The sequence below is a fragment of the Dreissena polymorpha genome, chromosome 15, assembly GCF_020536995.1.
Source record: "Dreissena polymorpha isolate Duluth1 chromosome 15, UMN_Dpol_1.0, whole genome shotgun sequence".
Classification (NCBI taxonomy): Eukaryota; Metazoa; Mollusca; class Bivalvia; order Myida; family Dreissenidae; genus Dreissena; species Dreissena polymorpha.
Genome location: NC_068369.1, coordinates 9896038 through 9920026, shown reverse-complemented (window position 1 = coordinate 9920026; position 23989 = coordinate 9896038). Strand labels below are relative to the sequence as shown.

The following is a 23989-nucleotide window of genomic DNA, read 5'->3' as shown; positions in this document are numbered from 1 at the left end:
ATTTATGGCCATTTTTGACCTTTGAACTCAAAGTGTGACCTTGACCTTGGAGATATCGACGTAATTATTTCGCGCGACACACCGTCCAATGATGGTGAACAAATGTGCCAAATGATTTTAAAATCTGACGATGAACGACATAGTTATGGCTCGGACAAGCTCATTTATGGCCATTTTTGACCTTTGAACTCAAAGTGTGACCTTGACCTTGGAGATATCGACGTAATTATTTCGCGCGACACACCGTCCAATGATGGTGAACAAATGTGCCAAATGATTTTAAAATCTGACAATGAAGGACATAGTTATGGCCCGGACAAGCTTATTCCGCCAGCCCGCCAGCCAGCCAGCCCGCCAGCCAGCCCGCCCGCATTCGCCAATCTAATAACCAGTTTTTTCCTTCGGAAAACCTGGTTAAAAATGAGAAAAAAAAATGCAAAAAAAAAACAAAACAAGATGTGTTTGTGAAACACAATGTCCCCCTATATGATGTTTGACCTTGAAGGATGACCTTGACCTTGTGAAGGATGACCTTGACCTTTCACCGCTCAAAATGTGCAGCTCCATGAGATACACATGCATGCCAAATATCAAGTTGCTATCTTCAATATTGCAAAAGTATTCATAAAATAAGCGATTTGGGCCACATATATTTGACCTCTGACCTTGAAGGATGACCTTGACCTTTCACCACTCAAATTGTGCAGCTCCATGAGATGCACATGCATGCCAAATATCAAGTTGCTATCTTCAATATTGCAAAAGTATTTATAAAATAAGCGATTTGAGCCACATATATTTGACCTCTGACCTTGAAGGATGACCTTGACCTTGACCTTTCACCACTCAAAATGTGCAGCTCCATGAGATACACATGCATGCCTAATATAAAGTTGTTATCTTCAATATTGCAAAAGTATTCATAAAATGAGCGATTTTGGTCACATATATTTGACCTCTGACCTTGAAGGATGACCTTGACCTTTCACCACTCAAAATGTGCAGCTTCATGAGATACACATGCATGCCAAATATGAAGTTGCCATCTTCAATATAGCAAAAGTTATTGCAAAATGTTAAAATTGGCGCAAACAGACCAACGTACAGACCAACGTACAGACCAACAGACAAGGCAAAAACAATATGTCCCCCACTACTATAGTGGGGGACATAAAAATGGAGGGGGGTGGAGGGGGTGGGGGATTCTTGGGTGCGATGGACGGTATTTCAAAAATAAAATAATAAAAATAAATATTTGTGTTTTTAAACTGTTTAAAAAAAAATGGGTGGGTGGGGTGGTTGGGGGTATAGTGTGAGGGTGTGGTGGTCATTTGTGAAATGATCTTAAAAAAAAAAAAAAATAGGGGGGGGGGGAGAGGGGGGGCACGGGGGATGGTTTGGGTGAAATCTATTGTGGTATGTCAGGTAAGAGTAGTTTTGTCAAAGTATCAATCAAATCTAATCATAAATAAAGAAGTTATGGCAATTTTAGCAAAATTTAATAATTAGACCTTGAGAATCAAAGTCATTCAAAGGTCAAGGTAAAATTCAACTTGCCAGGTACAGTAACCTCATGATAGCATGAAAGTATTTGAAGTTTGAAAGCAATAGCCTTGATACTTGAGAAGTAAAGTGGATCGAAACACAAAATTTAACCATATATTCAAAGTTACTAAGTCAAAAAAGGGCCATAATTCCGTAAAAATGACAACCAGAGTTATGCAACTTGTCCTTTTACTGTACCCTTATGATAGTTTGCAAGTGTTCCAAGTATGAAAGCAATATCTATGATACTTTAGGGGTAAAGTGGACCAAAACACAAAACTTAACCAAATGTTCAATTTTTTAAGTATAAAGGGCCCATAATTCCGTCCAAATGCCAGTCAGAGTTACAAAACTTTGCTTGCACATTCCCCTTATGATATTTAATAAGTGTTGCAAGTATAAAAGCAATAGCTTTGATACTGTAGGAATAAAGTGGACCTAAACACAAAACTTTACCAAATTTTCAATTTTCTAAGTATAAAAAGGGCACATAATTCTGTCAAAATGCACGCCAGAGTTATCTAACTTTGCCTGCCCAGTCCCCTCATGATAGTAAGTAAGTGTACCAAGTTTGAATGCAATAGCATTGATACTTTCTGAGAAAAGTGGACCTAAACGCAAAACTTAACCGGACGCCAACGCCCATGCCGACGCCAAGGTGATGACAATAGCTCATAATTTAAAAAAAAAAAAATAGATGAGCTAATAATGGCAGTTTACTGGTATATAAATCGTTAAATTTCGGTACTGGTCATGAATTTCTTTGTCCTCATAAAAAGCGCGGGAAAATTGGCGTGGGTGTATTTATTTGTAAATAAACATTTTGTAGCCGGTACAACATTGAGATAATTTATTTTCCTTTTTTTTGTTGTTGTAAATTTCAACTAAAGTACCGCGGTATCTCGCTAATTATGTGGCATTGACATTTCCTCTTAATAAAATATAATTCAAACATGCTGTATCGTTACTGTTACGCTGTTTCAGTTCCTTCATTAGGACTATTTATAAGGCAGGGGTGTGATTGAGACAAAGTCAGAGGGGAGGAAAATTCTGTTGACTGATTTTGACTACGCGAATGGCACGCATAACGCAATGACAAACATAAAAACAGACATTAAACTAAACAACTTTTTGAACTTCATAACAATATTTCTTTATAAAAACCTGTTAAACTTCACATTTAACATACTAAGGATGCAAAGTAAACAGTTATAAAGTAAGTATTTATTGTGATCAATATCAGCAGTTTTTCAATGTATTGAATTACAGTTAACTAAATATAAACAAACACACTTGAGTGTTCTTCTGGTGTTTATGATGTATTAACTTAGTTAAATTAATATATTTAATTTGTTTACCTTTCAATATCTTGCATTTCACATCTTCACTCAGTTCAAAGCTATTTCAGTTAACTGAACAGCGTGACAAACATAATAAAGCAGAATATGCATATGAATCTGATTATACACAGACCCACAGACATATAAAAATCAAATCATGTTTGTCTATTTCCATGTTCGAACGATACTCTTTTAAATTGTTTTACTTCGCGAGTAGACTAAACTCCAATTTGCAAACACTGGTTTCCGTGACACAAATTCAGTGTGCACATTTCTTAACAAAATATGTGTTGCTTGTATCTAAAAAGTAGTCTTTTTTTTTGACAAACACATTTCATTCTTCATATCAGACTAGGTGATGTCAGTCGTTTATTCGATTGCTATTTGTTATTTCAATAATCTTAATTTTCTCTTCACAACGGCGCCATTTGCAAACAAATCACAAAGCGCATTTTAATAACACGATTTTAATTGGAAGATTGGGAAACGACAGCCAATTATATGGCTCGTTTTAAAAATGCTTAGGCAGAATCTACCAGTGTAAAATGCGGAGAGATTTCGCGGGCCGCGGATATTTCGGGCCGCTTACGAAATACGTCCGCGGAGTTGGTGGTAGCCCCTCTCCCCCACATTTTTTAAAACGAATTTACCCAAATCTCAGAAGTGACATCCGGGACAACCCGATCCGCAGATCCGCGGAAAAATCACACCCCTGTAAGGGTAAATTCGAATCTATGCACAATTATATTTTATACGCTTTTAACAACAAGAATTCTTCTTTTTAGCTGATTTGCGAGTGATCGTACATGAAAATCAAAAATATAATTTACATTTTGGTTTTTATGATAAATACAGATACGTATTGTAGAATTGGTTTGCACTTATTAATATACAAATATGTAGCAGCGCCGTATATAAAATGAAAACATTGGGGAAATTTGACAAATTAACCGCAATACAATTAAGTTAGACATTTTTCGAGACACTGCATCATCAATAAATTTTGAGAAATGCGTCGGGAAATGGAATGAAGGATGGGCAGACAGACAAACAGACAGACTTGTATATCGCATCCTTAGTTTGTTCTAAATTTGATGTCTTGATTTCTCTTAATATGTGTGTGTTTTTATGTTAATAATTGTTATGTACAACCTCAAAGTCATTGTAAATGTACTGGTTTTCATGCATGAATGCTAGTGTCAAATCAATCAGGGCTTGCCATTAAATTTCACATGGCCTGAATAATATATTTCTGGTCTGAATTTATATATGAGCCATGCAGGCTTATTGGGGACGACCATTTCCGCATTAACTTGCTTTTTTGCTTTTTGAAAAGTGTAGTCCCTGATCAGCAGACTGCAACTATTTGAGGAAACTAACTAGCTTACATAAGAAAGTCTCCATCTCTCCCTACCTCCCTCCCTCCCTCTCCCTCCTTAAAGTTGGTCAATCAAGTCCAGATCTTCAATACACATAAGATCTTGGCCTTGGGAGATTTCATTAGGGATAGTGCTGGCATAACCTTCTTGAGACATATTTACAATTCAAATTAGCCCACCATATAATAAACAACAAAATTTTCTCAGCAAAGTATTTTACTTTCAGGTTAACACTTTAGTTGTAAATGGTCTCTTAATAGGACACTTGTTTACCCAAATTAATGAGTGTTAAGTTTATAGAAATCTTAAATGATTTAAACTAAGATCCTTCCATTGCAGAAATGATTGTCATGATTAATTGACAATTTATTCTTTCAAAGTAACACACAAACAAAAGGAAAACAATGGCCATGCGTAATTAAAACACGCCATTTTTAGCCGAGGTCACTTTCAACAAAGCAACATTTGCATCCAACCAATATAACTAGAGCTTTGTCACAGACGTGACGAATACCCCCACATGCCGCATTGACACAGAATACTTTGCATGTTGTCTTCACAAAAAACAGCGGACACCATGCTTAATGTTTAAAACGCACTAAGTGAATCCGTGACCTAGTTTTTGACCCGGCATGGCCCATGTTTAAACTTGACCTACACATCATCTAGATACAACTCCTGACCAAGTGTGGTGAAGATCGGATGAAAACTACATGTACTTGAATTAGAGAGCGGACAACATGCTGAATGTTTAAAACGCACCAAGTGACCCCATGAACTAGTTTTTGACCGGGCATGACCCATATTCAAACTTGACCTAGACACCATCTAGATACAACTTCTGACCATGTGTGGTGAAGATCGGATGAAAACTACTTGAATTAGAGAGCGGACACCATGCTCAATGTTTAAAATGCACTTAGTGATCCCGTGACCTAGTTTTTGACCTGCCATGACCCATGTTCGAACTTGACCTAGACATCATCTAGATACAACTTCTGACCAAGTTTAATGAAGCTCGGATGAAAACTACTTGAATTAGAAAGCGGACACCATGCTCAATGTTTAAAACGCACTAAGTGACCCCGTGACCTAGTTTTTGACCTGGCATGACCCATATTCGAACTTGACCGAGACATCATCTAGATACAACATCTGACCAAGTTTGATGAAGATCGGATGGAAACAACTGGAATTAGAGAGCGGACACTTAATACGGACCGACTGACTGACAGGTAGACCGACCGACCTACCGACCAACAGACAAGCTCACTCCTATATACCCCCCTAAACTTCGTGTGTGGGGGTACAAAAATTAAGCGTACATTGTCGATCAGAGCTCAGGGGCATTTTATTCTATGAAAATATGCATATACACTACAGTTCCATTATATCGCGATTGACATGGTCCAAAGATCGCGATATATCTGGGGCGCGATATAAATCCAGACATGTCTGACTTGGTTGTTAAGCAGATGATGTGCAGTTAATGTGTCAAATTTCATCGGTGTTTTCATTTTATGTACGGAGCTGCTTTATCTTTGTATCGTAATAATTGCAAACCAATTTTACTTTTGTACAACAACAACAAAATATTTATTTGTATAAAAGTAATCTCGTAATTAAAGTTTTGATTACCGTGGAAATTGTAATGGCATTATTAATTTTTATTTTCAGGTACGATCAGCGTAATATACACCTACATTTGTGTAGTGTATAAAAGATATACATCTACATTTGTGTAGTGTAGAAAATTAGATTTAGGTATATATATCAAGCTTTCAATAGGTTTTTGATAATATTCTTGTAATATTATTTCCATTTTTATAATGTTACGCTTCAATCATGCGTAGCTTAAAATAATGTGGACCACATTTGTACAGGTTTCTGCTGACGAAGACAGACATATATATATATATATATATATATATCTCTTGCTTGTCAGTTCTGTAAACCTTGTCCAGACCTTAAACTCAGTTGTTCCTGTGTTTCAAACTACCGTTAATGTTGAGCCTGTACAATTTTGGACTTTTAACAATATTGTGACTTACTCATTGTAACATCTATTGGTATGGCACAAAAAATGTAACTCAGTGTGTTGTAGTAATCCTCTTCAACCATACAGTGTCCTGTAACCTCTTCCAGGCGCAAGTTTTTCTTCACTGGAACTTAGCATAAAAATACATAAAAAATAATTATTGCACAATTTGAATGAAATATAAATGAGTCGCGCTTTGAGAAAACTGGGTTTAATGCATGTGCGTAAAGTGTCACGCAGATTAGCTTGTGCAGTCAGGGACAATACTTTCAGAATAAACTTGAATTTTGCTTAGAGGAGACTTAATTGAAATAAAAAATACCATGACATTGGAAAGTGTCCTCATTTTTGCGCAGTCTGTCATCTCCATGAAACGGCAGTATCACTTTGGCCATAGCAGATTGGTGCAGCCCATTCACGGCAACCACCCCAATCACGTGAGCCCATGTGGTGTTCCAGTAGTTTTTGGGAACAGTAACATAGTTATGTGTTCCCTGTACTTCATAAAGTTTTTGCCAGATGATTGTGTCCCTATGCGACACAAACAAGGGGGACGCAAACACAATGTAACTGCTGACATCTTGAGGTCCACCTTTTTCGTTTAACGGAGGCTGCCATGACAACAGCAGTTCTTTGTTGACACATTGCAAAGATAGGAAGTTTGGCGGGTTCATTGTCTGAAAAAAAGCAATCTCTTTAATAGTCATATAATACTAAACTACTCCAATAAGGAAACTTAGTATTTTCCTTGTCTTTTGAATGATTCGTACATAAAGGAACATTTCAGAATACACTTTTTTATAGTGAAAACTGTTTTCACTTAAGATGACCACTCAACACTTATTATATAGACAGCAATCTGAAATGTATGACACATGATAACAATTATAAGAAATGTATTAAACATGTCTTCGAGTTGGTAGTTTAGGAATCTTCATTTTATCAGTATGACCTTAAAGGCAGAAATGTGGTTCTTTAACATGAATAAACCTTCTTGTATTCTTTAAAATGTGTGACATTGTTATTGTGTTTTGTTGAAATGCATAATAAAATTATAGAGCGGACAACCCCTATTAAAAACAAGACTATTGCCAAGCAATATATGTCCCCTACCGGCTTCACCATTGTCAGATTTAAAAAACATATATTTGTTGCCATAGCAACGAGAATTTTCGACGTAGGAAAAAAATAAAAAGACGTGCATAATGTTCATATTGCCATTTATCCATGTTTTAAGTTTCATGAAAAAATATGAAGAACTTTCAAAGTTATCGCAGGATCCAGAAAACCACCATTTTCCAGCAGTATTTCTAGTCTATTTGTTGCCACAGCAACCAGGACTTTTGACGTAGGTAGTAGGAACAAAATAAAATGATGTGTATAATGTCCATATTGCCATCTATCCATGTTTCAAGTTTCATGAAAAAATATTAAGAACTTTTAAAGTTATCGCAGGATCCAGAAAAGTGTGACTGACTGACAGACTGATGGACAGAGCGCAAACTGTAAGTCCCCTCCGGTGAAACCGGTAGGGGACAATAAAGAGCTATAGCAGACATCCCTAAAAGTATTTAAAGTCCACAGGACATTTCGTCCTCTGGACATAAAAAAAATTGCAGGACAGGACTGGGATTCCTAGGACCGAAACATCACGTCAATGACTCACATTTATTGACAGAATGATAATTTCAAAAATGAAATGGAATAAACAACACAACAGTGAAAACTAACATATCACAGCATACAGTTATCTAAAGAAAACTATTTTTACCAAAAATTAGTCTACAAGAGGGCCTGAAAGGCCCAAAGTCGCTCACATGATATACAAAGGAAGTGACCTGTTCTGTGCAGCCCCAATATATAATTAGAACAAATGTTCTGCCAAGTTTCATGAAGAGTAAACTATAAATGTAACTTAAAGAGTGCTAACAAGGCTTTACTATAGCTATATATTATATGCCCTTTGTGAATGTACTGCTCCATGCCCCTTTGCCCTCCAGCGAAAAACACTATAAAGGATAAATTCCCCAACCCCTTGTGACCATGTTTTTCAACAGACCGGAACTTTTTTAAAACTGATCAAAGATATCATTAAACAAATGTTATGACCATGTGTTATGAAGACAGTAAATGTGACATTTAGATTGTTAACAAGTTTTTACTACAGCTATATAAGGAAAAATGCCCCGCCCCCTGGCAGCCCTGGTTTTCAACCAACCATAACCATTTTCGAACTTGTCAAATATATCATTTGGACAAATCTTCTAACAAAGTTTCATTATGATCGGACAATAAATGTGGCCTCTACAGTGTTAACAAGGTTTTACTATAGTAATATATAACCATATAAGGAAAAATGCCCGGCTCGATTGCGGCCATGTTTTTCAAGCAGAACAGGAACCATTTTCGTACTTGTCGAAGATATCATTGAGACAAACTTTCTGACCAAGTTTCATGAAGATCTGACAATAAAAGTGGACTCTAGAGTGTTGACAAGGTTTTACTATAGCCATATAAGGAAAAATGCCCCGCCTCCTGGCCATGTTTTTCTAGAACCATTTTCGAACTCATCCAAGATATCAATAGAACAAAATTAATGTTCTAACCAAGTTTCCTGAAAATTGGAAAATAAATGTGACTTAAAGCCTGTTAACAAGTTTTACTATATCCATATAAGGAACAATGCCCTGCCCCATGGCAGCCATGTTTTTCAAGCAACTATAACCATTTTCAAACTCATTGGAGATATAATTAAGAAAAATCTTTTGACCAAGTTTTATGAAGTTGTGTATTTGGAAAGACCCTTCGACTTATTCCCAAACAACAACGATTTTATGAGGTTTTTGCAGACTACAAAAAGTATATATGCGTACGGTTGTGTTTACAAATTTCTTAAACATATATCGTCATTAATGTTCAAGATTATTATTTTTTAAGTGATGTTGCAATTTTATTGGATTATCGGATAAATGTGCACATTCGAAAAGCGGTATGTATACTTTTATCGATACGATTCGGTTTATATGCATGTATTTGCGTCAACACAGCATGGCAATATACATGACGTGTATTATAGGCTATTCTATACCTGTTTTTTTTATAGCGCCCTGCAGTAAATGAGCTCAAAACTTATAACGCGGATCCGTTATAACACTGTTTCACGGCTTGGACCCCATTGACCGCGCTATATTGGAGTTACAGTGCATTCTAAAAATTATGGGATAAAGAGATATTGCTCATTTTGAGAATTTCCCTTTTACCACAATTATTCCTACCATATGTAAGCTATTTATTCTTTGTATTGCTTAGTTAATAGTTTCAGAACATTATCTAGACACCTGTTACTTTTGTTGTGCAGACATTATTTAAAATTTGAGCCATATTGCTGAACGAAAAATTAAATCATAAAATGACTTCTTTTTGTTACAATGTTTACAAGAGATGTGTTTGTCAGAAACACAATGCCCCCTACTGCGCTGAATTGAAATAAAATTTCTATTTATCATTTGGCAGGTATAGAAATCATCTCCCTTTGAAGGTTATTACTTCCCTTGAATTTTGTCCAATCCAACCGGGGGTGGGGGTGGGGGGGGGGGTGGGGAGGGTCTCACAGTCAATTATGACCATGTCAGACATCACTGACAACCAAGGCCTGTGGTTTAAAAGAGATCATAACCAGAGTTGATCATGTATCTATGGACATAAGTTAACAAGTATGTAATGAACATCAAAGAAATTATAATTATACATGTATCATTAAAAAAACAAATCAATCATTTGGGTTATAAATAATCAAAATAATAAATCTGTACAGTAACTGTGAAAAGAACTTCAATTCTTGGTAAGGAAATATATAATATGAGATTTATAATTATATAAATTACTTCCCTTGAAAATAATTTTCTGTAACAAATCTCTTTTTTTAGTAGCAAATAATTTAAAGCCACAATACTGTGACTGTAGATTCACCACTCAAAATGTGCAGCTCCATGAGATACACATGCATGCCAAATATATAAACTGTTCAATATTGAATTATTTTCTCCCTTTTTAAAGCTTATAACTTCCCTTAAATCTGGATTTTTTACCATAGACCGTAAAGGATGACCTTGACCTTTTACCACAATGTGTTTGTCAGAAACACAATGCTGCCTACTGCGCCGCTTTGATTTATTTAACAAAAATATATACGTGGGCAGGTCAGATAACTTTGTCCATTTAAAGCTTATTACTTCCCTTGACTTTGTTTTTTTCGACCCTAGACTTTGAAGGATGATGTTCACCTTGAAATTTTACTTTACCACTCAAAATGTGCAGCTCCATGAGATACACATGCATGCCAAATATCAAGGTGCTATCTTCAATATTTAAAAAGTTATGGCCAATGTTAAGGATTTTAGCACGATGCCTACGGCGGACGACGAGCTGGCTATGACAATAGCTCGGGTTTTCTCCGAAAACAGCCTTGCTAAAAAATGGTGGTTCTAGTGTTCAAAAGTTTTACGGTAGCTGTAGATGTATAAACAGCAATGCGATAACATCGCAATCTTTGAGGCCATGTTTTTTAACTGACTGGAACAGTTTTCCATATCGACCAAGAAAACATTATAACAAATGTTTTGAACAAGTTTCATGAAGAGTGAACACAAATTTTGACTTTCAGAATGTTCACAACGTTTCATTTTAGTCATATAATGGAAATTGCTCTGCCAACAGGCGGTCCTGTTTACCGGAACCATTTTTGAACTGAGCCAAAAATCATGAGAACTATGTTCTGGGTATCTCTCATGGGGATTGGACATCTAGATTGTTTATGAATTCACTGTAGCCATATAACGAAAACACAGCCGTTCCCTGTTGGCTATGTTTTTGACAGACTGGAAACGTTTTCGAAATATCATAACACATGTTCTGAGCACATTACATGACGATCGGACATAAATTATGACTGCTAGACCCTTCACGTGTTGCTTTCAATTTAACCAAGTATTTAAACCCACGTGACCAAATTTTGAACTCGGCCTTGATGTTATTGAAATAATTTTGAGATGTGTCATGAAAAGTGAGCAATAAATATGGCCTTTAGTTTCCACAGGGTAAATGTTTACGATGCACGACAAACCAAAGTTGATCACAAACGTTCAGAATTATAATGTTTTGCTCATGCTGCACGGATCAAACGCAATGCTTGTTTGCCAATTTCAATTTAATAAGTAGTTTGTCTTTTGTAACAATATTTGGTACATTAAGACAAAAATGACACCTGATTGTTTCAAACAAATATCTGCAATACAACTTTGGACCACTGAAAGTCGTTTTTGTTTTGACAATCAAAATAAATTCAAGCAATATGGAAATCATTAAGTTAACATTTCGGGGTAAACGTTTTAAGTCAAGCAGATGTTCATGATGTTAATAATGCCATACAATGCAAACTGATACAAAGCTGTTGCGCCATATTATTTGGCTAATCATATTGATTTAATGCACGAAATGTAAGCGCACAACACAATTCACAAATGTTGAACACATGTTTAAAGTATCATTCCAGATGCATGTCTGCACAATTTGCATAAATTTTTTAACACAGCTTCGGTCATTTGTTGACTGACAGCATTTGCCTACTGACAAAAATAACTTACTCATGAGAAAGCTGTACTAAGGTGAGCTTATATTATTCAATTAAAACAAATTGGTAAAGCAATCTTATTTAAATCCAATTTTAAAAAGCAAGACAAAAACAAACACAAGATAACAATTGATTCGCGAAGATGAATTGATCCATTTAATATTTCTTTTAAGAGAGATAGGCGTCTGATTGCAGTTAAACTTCTTGTTCTGAACGAAGCAGACGATTTAAAATATTCACACCTCAGACGAATATAATGATGAAGAGATAACAGTGGACAGATAGGTGCTGGCAACTTGACGTAATTAAAAAAAAATCACCTTTGAAATAAAAAAAGGTGTTTACTGTTATTAATCTGCAGTTTTGTTAAATAATGTATCAGAGTTGCTGCCACACAAGATTGATGACTGGATTGGCATAAATAGGGGTCTAGGCAAATTGTTTTGTCTGAATGAATACATTATACTATGATATAAAATTATAACATATACATATAGTGCATGTCATTGTCTTATATGCACCTTCACATTATACCTCACACTAAGCATACTGATTGTTTTACTATCTGTTCAATCGTGGGTACTTTTAGTGCTTCATAGCAAGGTGTTGCAAACAGAGTTTGGAAATTCAATATAGCTATGAAAACAGATCATGAAATGGAGCAGGTTTCCCTGATTGCCATCAAATACTGTAAACGTATAGAAATTTGTCAGTATGAAATTTCGTGGTTTAATAAAAAAACAACTAATTCGTGGACACATTATTTTGTGGATTTCAAATTTTCAGGGAAGACTGACCGTCATAATAATTAAACTTTTATTAAAACAACCAGAGTAATAAAGAAGCATAATCTGGTAATCAGTGTTGACAGCAAGACTTGAGGTTAATGTGCACTGAAGCATGAAAGTGTTGCCAATAATTGTCGATAAGAGCGATATAGCCGCGCACTTGTGGGTCCCCGCTCGCTAATTGCCATCAATGTTGTTTTAACAATATTTGCAATTCTCAGCGCAATCGGTCCCCTAGTAGTAACAATTGAGTAATAAGGTCCCCAAAATACATGTGTGAAACCGTTATGTCTCTTTTGACCTTAATTGGCACTATTTGACATATGTGATACATCTGCAAACTGTTAATTTGACGACGTTGTGTAAAAGAGAACAATCGTTGATGTACAGTTTAAATACCGTGCTTGATGAAAAAGTATGATTACCCAAACACTTTTCAAGAAAAACAATATATTGTATTGACTATAGCATATCTCAATCAGACAATGTCTCTTTCAAAATGGTTGAAAACGGGAACAGTTCAGACTATTTCGGATTTAAAATGTATAAATAATCATTGGTACTTGAATTCGTGGTTCAGCGGACCAACGAAATCCACGATAATTCGTACCACACAAAATTAAATGGTTTTACAGTAAGTGATTTTCCAAAGGAGGCATCCGTGGAATCCAAATCTTGTTTTTGTTAGCACGCACGAAACGCAAAAGAATTCTATATTTGTACGAGAAGACACCAAATGCATTTATTTTCATCGTTGCGTTCGTTATCTTTGCAAAGTATTTGCCACGTTCTTGAAATAGTTCTTGTGTTTATTCGGTCACGAATTATAAGTGTTTGTACAATTATAAGAGATGTAAGTATATTCACGAAAATCAATCCAATATAACTGGACATTCAAGTACATCGTTAAATGTGCCGCATATACTTAAATCGTGCAACTTTGAGTTTGACAATTAGAAAAACAACAGCGCTTTAAGAAAATTGCAACGGTGAAATGTTAGATTATTATTTAAAGACTGAATTCATCTGTTCAATGTGATTCTTTGATGTTTTCTGTCATGCCTGAACACTATACACCAATCCACATGGAAAACAGAGCGCATTCTATTGCTCGTTCATTAAATTCAAATTCAAAACGGACAAGTTTTTAAATATTGTAACCTCGACAACTTGCTCCTTCTGGCCCGTATGTTTTCAAAACAGGCAAGTGCGGTAAATGTTGATAGATGCGAAATTTAAGATAATTGTTTTAAGTTTGGATTCAGTTATTTAAGTTGTTCCTTGGATGAGTTGTGTGATGCCCGGACACGTTTTGCCAAGGTACATAAAAAATGGTTGTTTTCTTGCCTGATCGGGCAATTTTTCAATCAATATTTCCCGATCGGGCAAGTAACAAGTGCTGTCAGCGGACAGCGGGCTCGGCTATTTGAGTGCTTGACAGTATAGCGAAAGCCATCCTGGGGAAATTGTTCATATTCAATAATTTATTAGACAATCTTTCAAAAATAAAAAAAGGAAAAAAAAAAAAAAAAATTGTTTGGGGGGGGGGGGAGGGGTTGAGAGGGGATAAAATGTGGGGTGTGGTCATTTATTAGATGATCTTTTAAAAAAAGGAAAAAAAACATTTATTTTGTTTGGGGGGTAGGGGGGGGGGAGGGGGGTGAGAGGTGGGTATAATGTGGGGTGGGGTAATTTATTAGATGATGTTAAAAAAAATGGGGGGGTGAGAGGGTGGTTTACTGTGGGGTGTGGTAATTTATTAGATGATGTTTAAAAAACATAATTTTTTTTTTGGGGGGGGGGAGGGTGGGGGGGGGGGGGGGGGGGGGGAAGGGATTCTGGGTAGGGGCATGTTCTGGGTAGGGGCATGGGGTATTGTTTGGGTGGAATCCATTGTGGTATTCAGGTAAGTGTTGTTTTGTCAAAGTAATAATAAAATGTGATCATACATAAAGAAGTTATGGAAATTTAAGCAAAATGTTCAATTATCTAAGTGTAAAGGGGCCATAATATGTCAAAATGCTTGATACAGTGATCTGCTATTGTTTATAGGTTGGGGTCATGTTGGTAAACAAGTATGCAAAATATAAAAGCAATATGTCAAAGGATAAAGGAAATATTTGGGGTAGTACGCAGTTTAACATAGATTTATCAATAATATGCATATTCTAAGTATAAATGGGTTAATAAATCTGTCAAAATGCTTGATACAGTTGTCTGCTCTTGTTTATAGGTTGGGGACATGATGGTAAACAAGTATGCAAAATATGAAAGCAATATGTCAAGGGACATTGAAAATATTTGGGGTAGTACGCAAACTTTAACATTTGCTGCATATTCTAAGTGGAAAATAGGGCCATAATTATGACAAAATGCTTGATAGAGTTGTCTGCTCTTGTTTATAGGTTGGGTTCATGTTGATATAGTATGCAAAATATGAAAGCAATGTGTCAAGGGACAAAGAAAATATTTGGGGTAGTACGAAAACTTTAACATTTGCACGCTAACGCTGATGCACACGCTAACGCCGACGCCTGGGTGAGTAGGATAGCTCCACTATATATATTTTATATATAATAGTCGAGCTAAAAAGGGAATTCCCAACTTTCCCAATCCCCGACTGTTAACAGGAAGTTACCTTGTATTCTCTGGGCATTTCTCTCCTCACTGGGGGGTCGAGCTTGGAGAGCTCCTTTTCCAAGGCCTTCTTCTCCTCCTCCACCAAGCGGGCTGCAACAATCTTCTCATATTCCTCTGTATCCCACTTCCGACGATGATCTGGTATCGGTTTCTACAATATATATTTGTTTTCAATTTAATGTTTGAAGGTGTTATGAAGACATTGAATGTTAACAGTCAATTACTCTTCACTCTTTCTCAAATTAACGACCAAAAGCATGTCACAAGGTAATTGCAAACTTGTGTGACCTTTTAAAGAAGTGAAACATATCAGTTTAATAATTCTAGGGCCGGTGAAACTTTTATTTTAAGGAAATAAAACATAATAAAGCTTCAATCGAAGTGTTTTGAATAAAAAGAAATATTTCAAAACGCGCACCCCACGCCAAAAACACATGTCACAACTCCATTCACATTCATTTATATGGAGATATTCTAGTTGAATGTGTTTGCTTTCATCATGTATGGTATTTATTTAAACTCTGTAGTCTTGAGATAATATAAAAAACATCATATAAAGTTATCCGTTCACTTGCAAACATTCGTTTTTTATGATTTAATTTTGTACCAAGGTCACAGTATTTTACGTGTCATTCGACTTAGAACACTCACAGTATCTACCATTCAGCACAAAAATGAAAGAACCTTTATAATATTTAATACAGTATCCTATTGCATAACGTTGATAAATGTATTACATACAGAGTGAAATAATAAAAAAAAAAATTGTAGTTGTTTTCATTTCCTTTAAAGTGTCTGCGTTTTTCACTGAAGCCTTACGTGACAAGCACAGCTTTGCTTGTGTTCGTTTTCTGTCATCTAATATAACATTGAAATGTTAGTCTTGTATCTATGTTCGAGAAATGAAAAGATTTTTAGTCGACTATCATGATTGGCCTGCACATTTCAATGGCACTGATGAAAAACATTTTACGTGACTGCAACTTTACGTGATTTTAATCTTTACAGGGTTTAGATATGACTTACAGCGATATAAGTTACCCTGTCATTATAAATACGTCATAGACACTTTGCTGACATCATCTGTTTTAGAAAATCGCCATTTCTTAAGGATTCGTTTGTGTCGAACTGTGAGAATCTATGACTATTCTAGGTAAGTTTTTTGACTTCAAGCAAATGAAAATGAGTCTTGCTGAAAAGGAAGATCATGTATTGGTGCAAATGGATTTTGCCAAAAAATATGGCATAAAGGAAATGGAAGAGATACAAAGTGCGTATTGGAACCAAGAGTCAGTAACATTGCATCCAGTAGTTATGTATTATAACAATGGCATAATATCCCACTCACGCATGGTTGTAGTATCAGAGGTCTTGAATCATAATTCGTCCATGGTTTTGGCGATACTGGTTAAGGTTTTGCAGTGGGTAAAGGGAGTTCATCCAGGTGTGAAATTCATTCATCACTGGACTGACTCCCCTGTCTCACAGTATCGCAACAAAATGCTTTTTGATGCCGTTGCAAATCATCCACGATTGTACGGGGTTCAAGCAAGTTGGCACTACTTCGAGGCGGGCCATGGAGGGGCCTGTGATGGTATTGGGGGTGTGGTTAAACGGACCGCAGACACAGCCTTAAAATCGGGAAAGGTAAACATCACAAATGGGAAAGATTTCTATGAATGGGGTTTGAAATTAGACAGTAAGATCAAGTATGAATTAATCGAGAGAACAGAGTATGAAGAAGCAAAAAAGAAGAACGATGTCCGCCAAAAGCATCTTAACACAGTAAAAGGGAAAAGTACATGCTGTTGTTGGTGTAAATGAACACAAAGTTATGGTGAGAGATACAACTCGTGCCTGCAGCAACTGCCTTACTGACAAGGGCTTTATTTGGTCAGAAAATAACGTTGGATGGAGAAAAGAGATCTTAAGTAAGACTGAAGAAGATTATCAAAACAAAGCTGCCGAAAATGTCGCCTTTGAAAATGAAGATTTTGTTCCAGCTGACACACAACATCCGGACAAAGAAAACGAGTGCGATACTGTAGAAGAAGAGATTACAAAAGAAGATTTGGTCGCTGCGAAATATGATGGAGAGACATATATTGGGAAAGTATTAAATATAGATGAAGGGTTATTTGAAATAAAATTCATGGAACATGGAAAAAAAGTGAAAGATAGTTTAAAGTGGCCTATAAAAGATGACATACTGTGGATAGGGCCAAATGATATTATCTGCAAAGTAGATGAACCCATTTCAACAGGAAAAGGAAAGCGCTTTTTCAAATTATCAGAGCTAGACAGAAATAAGATTCAAATCGCTGAGCAAAACTAACACTTGTTACCATAACTAGAAGTGTGAACAAAAACTGCCTTCATCATCTTGGATATCGCTTTTTGTTCTGTTGTTCAAAGGTTCAGGTGGAAGAATGGCATTATTGTTATTTCTTAAACAATCATTGCGAAGTCAGGAATAATGTCTCGAATTACTTATTGTTGATGTTTGAAGTAAATGGATCGTGTTGATTTCAAGGTTTATTCCATTGTTTCATTCCCTAAAAAAGTGTTTTGTAATTAAATATTATTTTGGTATTTTACGTGACACATACTATTAATGTTTATAAACAAAACAGAAAACATATTTAACAGAATATACATTGTATCTAGAATCAAATGATATCGTTAAAGTTGACGAACATATTTCTACAGAAAAGCAAGGCTTTTTTTTCAAGTTTACTGAACTGTGATGTATACAATTTAATTTGTTGCGCAAAAGGAATTACTAAAAGAACTGAGATGAAAGTCATTAGATGTATAAATGTTTTAACAATTATTAAGAAGTAATGGATAACGTTTTAAGTTCTTTGTTAGATGTTAAGTGTTTATGAATCTTGTTAATTTTAGCAGTTATTAAAATGTTTCATACTGTTATATTAGCGACTCTTTATTTCTATGTTTGGAGGAGTATTTTACGTGACAAACGTCAGTTACAATTGCAAACTAAAACATTGCTTAATACACCATCTTTCAAAAGTAATTATCATAAAATAACAATATTCTATTAAAATACACAAATACAATTAATAGTTTAACACCCTCTGTTCTAGACGTAATTGTGGTAGTTTACTTGACGTTCAGTCTGGTATTTCAAAATTATTGTGCACATACTTCTTTTGCACTAAATGTCTTGAACACAAGATTTTGATGAATGCAATATTCGCATTGGTGATATCTGTGCATGGTCTCGAAGAAATCACTTGGTGTTGCTTTCCTAAAATAATGTTAAAAACACTGAAGTAATGGTCAGGAAAATAGCTCACCATTTAAACAATGATATATATATATGATGGTCCAGCAATCCAATTTTTTTTAAAATAAATAGGGCAAAAGCTATTTTGAATACAAACAGTAGTTATTGAAAGTAACTTTTGATTAACAAGAAAACTGTATGTGTTTGTGATTCGCCTGTAATGCAAGTTATTGGCTAGCACACCAAACCGTCATGTAAAATACAACTTGTAAATGTACAAAAGTTTCAAGCACGTATTTAGATGAAAAAAAACCCACATGTAGATGATAACTATGTGTATTAAAGCTTCGTAGATATTTTCATCTTTCGATTTTAGAAGTAATTTCTGGTAAAATAAGATTTTTTTTCCCACATGTTTAACCAAATAAAATTGGCCGAAATTTTGAGAATGAGTGTCTTGGAGTATAGAGTCAAATTCTATAACCCCAAAAGTTGGATACTTTGGAAAGTCAATGTTCTGTGCATGTTTCCATAATCCTACCTTCATTTAATAATTCAATTACATGTATTAGTTATTTGTTTTCATCAATCTTTGCTTTTTCTACTTATTTATTTTAAATCAGAACAAGATGTGTTTGAGAAACACAATGTCCCCCTATATGATGTTGACCTTGTAGGATGACCTTGATCTTGACCCTTCACCACTCAAAATGTGCAGCTCCTTGAGATACACACGCATTTCAAATATAAAATTGCTAGCTTCAATATTGCAGAAGTGACATTACATGTGCAATTTTGACCCATATACTTGATCTTGAAGGATGACCTTGACCTTGACCTTTCACCACTCAAAATGTGCAGCTCCATGAGATACACATGCATGCCAAATATCAAGTTGCTATCTTCAATATTGCAAAAGTATTTATAAAATAAGTGATTTGGGCCACATATATTTGACCTCTGACCTTGAAGGATGACCTTGACCTTTCACCACTCAAAATGTGCAGCTCCATGAGATGCACATGCATGCCGAATATCAAGTTGCTATCTTCAATATTGCAAAAGTGTTTATAAAATAAGCGATTTGGACCACATATATTTGACCTCTTACCTTGAAGGATGACCTTGACCTTGACCTTTCACCACTCAAAATGTGCAGCTCCATGAGATACACATGCATGCCAAATATCAAGTTGCTATCTTAAATATTGCAAAAGTATTCATAAAATGAGCGATTTTGGCCACATATATTTGACCTCTGACCTTGAAGGATGACCTTGACCTTTCACCACTCAAAATGTGCAGCTTCATGAGATACACATGCATGCCAAATATGAAGTTGCTATCTTCAATATAACAAAAGTTATTGCAAAATGTTAAAGTTGGCGCAAACAGACCAACAGACAGGGCAAAAACAATATGTCCCCCACTACTATAGTGGGGGACATAAAAAATGTACAATAAACAATTATACATGAACATACATGTAGTTATATAGTCTGCATAAAATGTAACACGGTTTGAGATTACCTTTGTCGAGTTCAAAATAGTTTTCAAGAAAGCTATGCAGGGATGGAAACTAACGTTATACAATTGGTTGCCCACACGGGCAACCATCTTTACTATTTTGGTTGCCCAGCTAAAGACTAACGAGCCCAGTACAATGTACATGTATTGTCATGTGTATTTAATACTTTCTTTAAATAAAAGATAACTGAACAAAATTGCTTGCATACCACTCTTTCTGTGTATAATGTCTTAATATGAGTCTGAGTTGAATAATTTCCTTGGCCTTTATGAATAAATATTATTAAAATTATAAATCAACAGTCGTAAATTTTATTAAATGTTTAATTGTACTTGAATGTTTCAAGCTTAAACAAGGGACAAAATTGTCACAAAACCAGGTTTTCATTGTGAAAAAAAAATCTGATAAAGGGAGAAAACTCAAACTGAACTTTTGAAATGACCAAAAAAAATTAACCCCCTTTGTAAGTTTTTTTTTTTTTTAAATCTATTTTTAGTCGTGGCGACCTTGACATTGGAGATATTGACGTGATTCTTTCGTGGGACACACCGTCCCATGATGGTGAACAAATGTGCCAAATGATTTTAAAATCTCACAATGAATGACATAGTTATGGCCAGGACAAGCTCATTTATGGCCATTTTTGACCTTTGAACTCAAAGTGTGACCTTGACCTTGGAGATATCGACGTAATTATTTTGCGCGACACACCGTCCAATGATGGTGAACAAATGTGCCAACCGATTTTAAAATCTGACGATGAACGACATAGTTATGGCTCGGACAAGCTCATTTATGGCCATTTTTGACCTTTGAACTCAAAGTGTGACCTTGACCTTGGAGATATCGACGTAATTATTTCGCGCGACACACCGTCCAATGATGGTGAACAAATGTGCCAAATGATTTTAAAATCTGACAATGAACGACATAGTTATGGCCCAGACAAGCTTATTCCGCCAGCCCGCCAGCCAGCCAGCCCGCCAGCCAGCCAGCCAGCCCGCCCGCATTCGCCAATCTAATAACCAGTTTTTTCCTTCGGAAAACCTGGTTAAAAAGCTAGTTGCCCGGCTGGACTACCAAGTTTTGAATTTAAGTTGCCTAGGCTAAAATCTACTTGCCCCGGGCTCACGGGCAACCACTAATTTCCATCCCTGCTATGCTCTCATTCATTGGTTAATAACGAAGGTGCGACTATTCTTGGGCAATGGTGTAGCAATTGTGAAAGGCATTGGTTGTATAATTGGAAAGCTGATTCTAGCAACAGATTGGAGTTAGATGGATATATATTTTAGTAAGTGTTAAATTTGATTGTAGGAGATTGTATGAGATGTGTTATTACAATGTGAATGACTGTGCAACCAAATTATGCACTCTTGCAATGTATTTTTGTGGTAGCCAGATTGATTCTAGGAAATATTGTTGCAAGTTGATGTTTGATAACTATGTTAGGATAGACTTACGTGAACAGGCATCGATTTTTTCATTAAGTATGAAGTCTTCTGCATTGTTTGAAATCAAGATCTTGCAGATAGATTGAAAATTGATGGAGTTGTGACCTTTGGAAATTGGCTGGTGTGCTGAAATCAGCATTTCAAGGGTCGTAGTCACATACCTTGTTATATGACTGCCACCCTTTTTTCCTGAAGACTTGTGCAGCGGAACTTAAAATACCCCTCAGTGAAATATTTCAGAAATCAATATCTACTGGTACATTGCCCAGCGAGTGGAAACTAGCTAACTTGCATCTTTAAGAAAGGTGACAAATGTGAACCAGGAAATTATCGTCCAGTATCTTTAACTTCAGTTGTTTGCAAAATTCTTGAGAAAATAATGAAACTCTATACTGTTCAGCATTTAACTACCCATAATCTAATGTCAGACTGTCAATTTGGATTTCGAAAGAATAGAAATACTGTGTTACAATTGCTAGCTGTATTGGAGGACTGGACAGATGCCCTAGATAAGAATCTTAAAGTTGACACTAATATATTTAGATTTTAAGAAGGTGTTCGACAGTGTACCTCACAAGAGACTTCTGAAAAAAGTAAAAGTATATGGCATTTCAGGCTCAATTTTGAATTGGCTTACAAATTTTTAATATAACCAGAAGCAAAGAGTAGTTATTGATGGACAGAAATCCAGTTGGTAGAGTGTTTTGTCTGGGATTCATAAGTGTTCTATTCTTGGGCCAGTGCTTTTTATTATCTTTATAAATTATTTGCCGGATGCGGTTGGCTGTTTGTGTAAGATGTTTGCAGATGATTGTAAAATTTATCAGGGTATTGAATCGATTAATGAACAAAAACAACTTCAGTCAGATATTGATCAACTTTGCAAATGGAGTAAGGACTGTTTGTTAAATTTCAACATTAGCAAATGTAAAATTGTGTCATATGGAAATGAGAAATTCAATTCAACTATAAAATATTGGATGGTGATGGAAATGCTCTAAATCTAACCAGAGATGATTCTGAGAAGGACCTTCGTATACTCTTCACTAACAATTTGAATTTTGAGAGTCACATTAGTAGCACAGTATAATAATAAAGTCAACAGTATAATTGGACTAATCAGGAGAAAATTTACCCACATGGATAAATCCTTGTTTTTGACACTATACAAATCGCTCACTAGATCTCTTATGGACTATCAAGACTTGGTTTACTATCCTCACACAAAGAAATGTTAATAAATTATTGAAAATGCACAGCGTAAGGCCACCAGATTAGTACCTACCTGAAATCCGTGAACTATCATATCAAGATCGTTTGGCTGAATTAAATCTTCCTTCAAAGGACTATCGACGTAAAAGATTTGATATGATTCAAGTATTTAAGATAATCCATAAAATTGATGATATTGATGCTGGATTTTTTTTTGATTATGCTGAAAATAGTGGGATAAGAGGCCATTGTTTAAAACTTGCAAAACCGAAAGGGCATAAGTCATTCTTTTGGACATCGCACAATCTCAGTTTGGAACAAATTACCACAAGACATTGAGACATGTGATACTGTAAATTTGTTCAAGATTGGAATAGACAAATTATGGTTGGATAAGCGTTTTGACATATCAGAAGTGCAGGGTTCGCCAAATCTTGAAAAATCTGTCAGTCAGACTTGAAATTTTTATCAGTCCGAATCAGTTTCTGTCAGTCCCACTGTCCGACTAAACTATAACAGCAAAACACAACACAAGAGAGTACCTTGTATTATGTATTGGTTTGGATCACATTAACATACAATAATACATCTTGAAAGTCAGTATGGGACCCGCACACTAGGACCAACATGGACAAGCTTGAGAAAGTGCAAAGAAGGGCTGCTCGATTCTGCACAGGCGAATTCAAACAAGCCAGCAGTGTCACAGCCATGATGAAAAGGCTTGAATGGGACACACTTGAAGCCCGTCGCCAGCACTCCAAAGCTATCATGATGTTCAGGATCGTGAACAACCTAGTTGACATCCAATCCCAGCACGTCCTACTAACAGCTGGTGTTCATACAAGAGGCCACGCTAACAGGTTCCTTGTACCCTTTGCCAGCGCCAATGCCTACAAATACTCCTTCTTTCCCTCTGGCATCCGCAACTGGAACAGCCTACCAGAAGCGACGATCATGGCACCATCCCTCGACGTCTTTTAGACCAGGATGGACATGTCAAGGCCTTAACTCTGGAGCATCTTGTTTTTATCTTGGTTTTAACTGTTTTGCACGTGTTTTCCCTTACCCATGTACATAGTCACAATTGTGCGACAATGCTCCAGAAGAGCCCAGCACACTGCGCCCGGAAGAAGAATTTAAATCGAAATGCAGGAGTCACGTCCCAAACTAAAACGGTTAATTTCAT

The 23989-nt window shown here is 35.9% G+C and overlaps 3 protein-coding genes and 1 long non-coding RNA gene across 17 annotated transcripts in view; 2 read left to right on the top strand and 2 right to left on the bottom strand.

Moving 5' to 3' along the window:
- The window catches only part of LOC127860137 (uncharacterized), a 355128-nt gene that overhangs the window by 189898 nt on the left and 141241 nt on the right, over nucleotides 1–23989 (top strand). The window lies entirely within an intron of this gene.
- The window catches only part of LOC127860164 (protein CDV3 homolog), a 337157-nt gene that overhangs the window by 240226 nt on the left and 72942 nt on the right, over nucleotides 1–23989 (top strand). The window lies entirely within an intron of this gene.
- The window catches only part of LOC127860141 (uncharacterized), an 85240-nt gene that overhangs the window by 40629 nt on the left and 20622 nt on the right, over nucleotides 1–23989 (bottom strand). For all 9 annotated transcript variants that reach the window (XM_052398002.1, XM_052398008.1, XM_052398003.1 and 6 more), the window contains 3 exons: nucleotides 15358–15510; nucleotides 6625–6979; nucleotides 6316–6432 (listed from right to left, as the gene is read on the bottom strand). In XM_052398002.1, coding sequence (XP_052253962.1) covers nucleotides 6316–6432; nucleotides 6625–6979; nucleotides 15358–15510 — 625 coding nt within the window. The remainder of the gene's footprint in view (nucleotides 1–6315; nucleotides 6433–6624; nucleotides 6980–15357; nucleotides 15511–23989) is intronic.
- On the bottom strand, nucleotides 20576–21192 carry LOC127860180 (uncharacterized). The gene is made up of 2 exons (XR_008039621.1): nucleotides 20974–21192; nucleotides 20576–20811 (listed from the first exon to the last, which is right to left on the bottom strand). It is a non-coding gene; the product is annotated as an uncharacterized LOC127860180 (long non-coding RNA).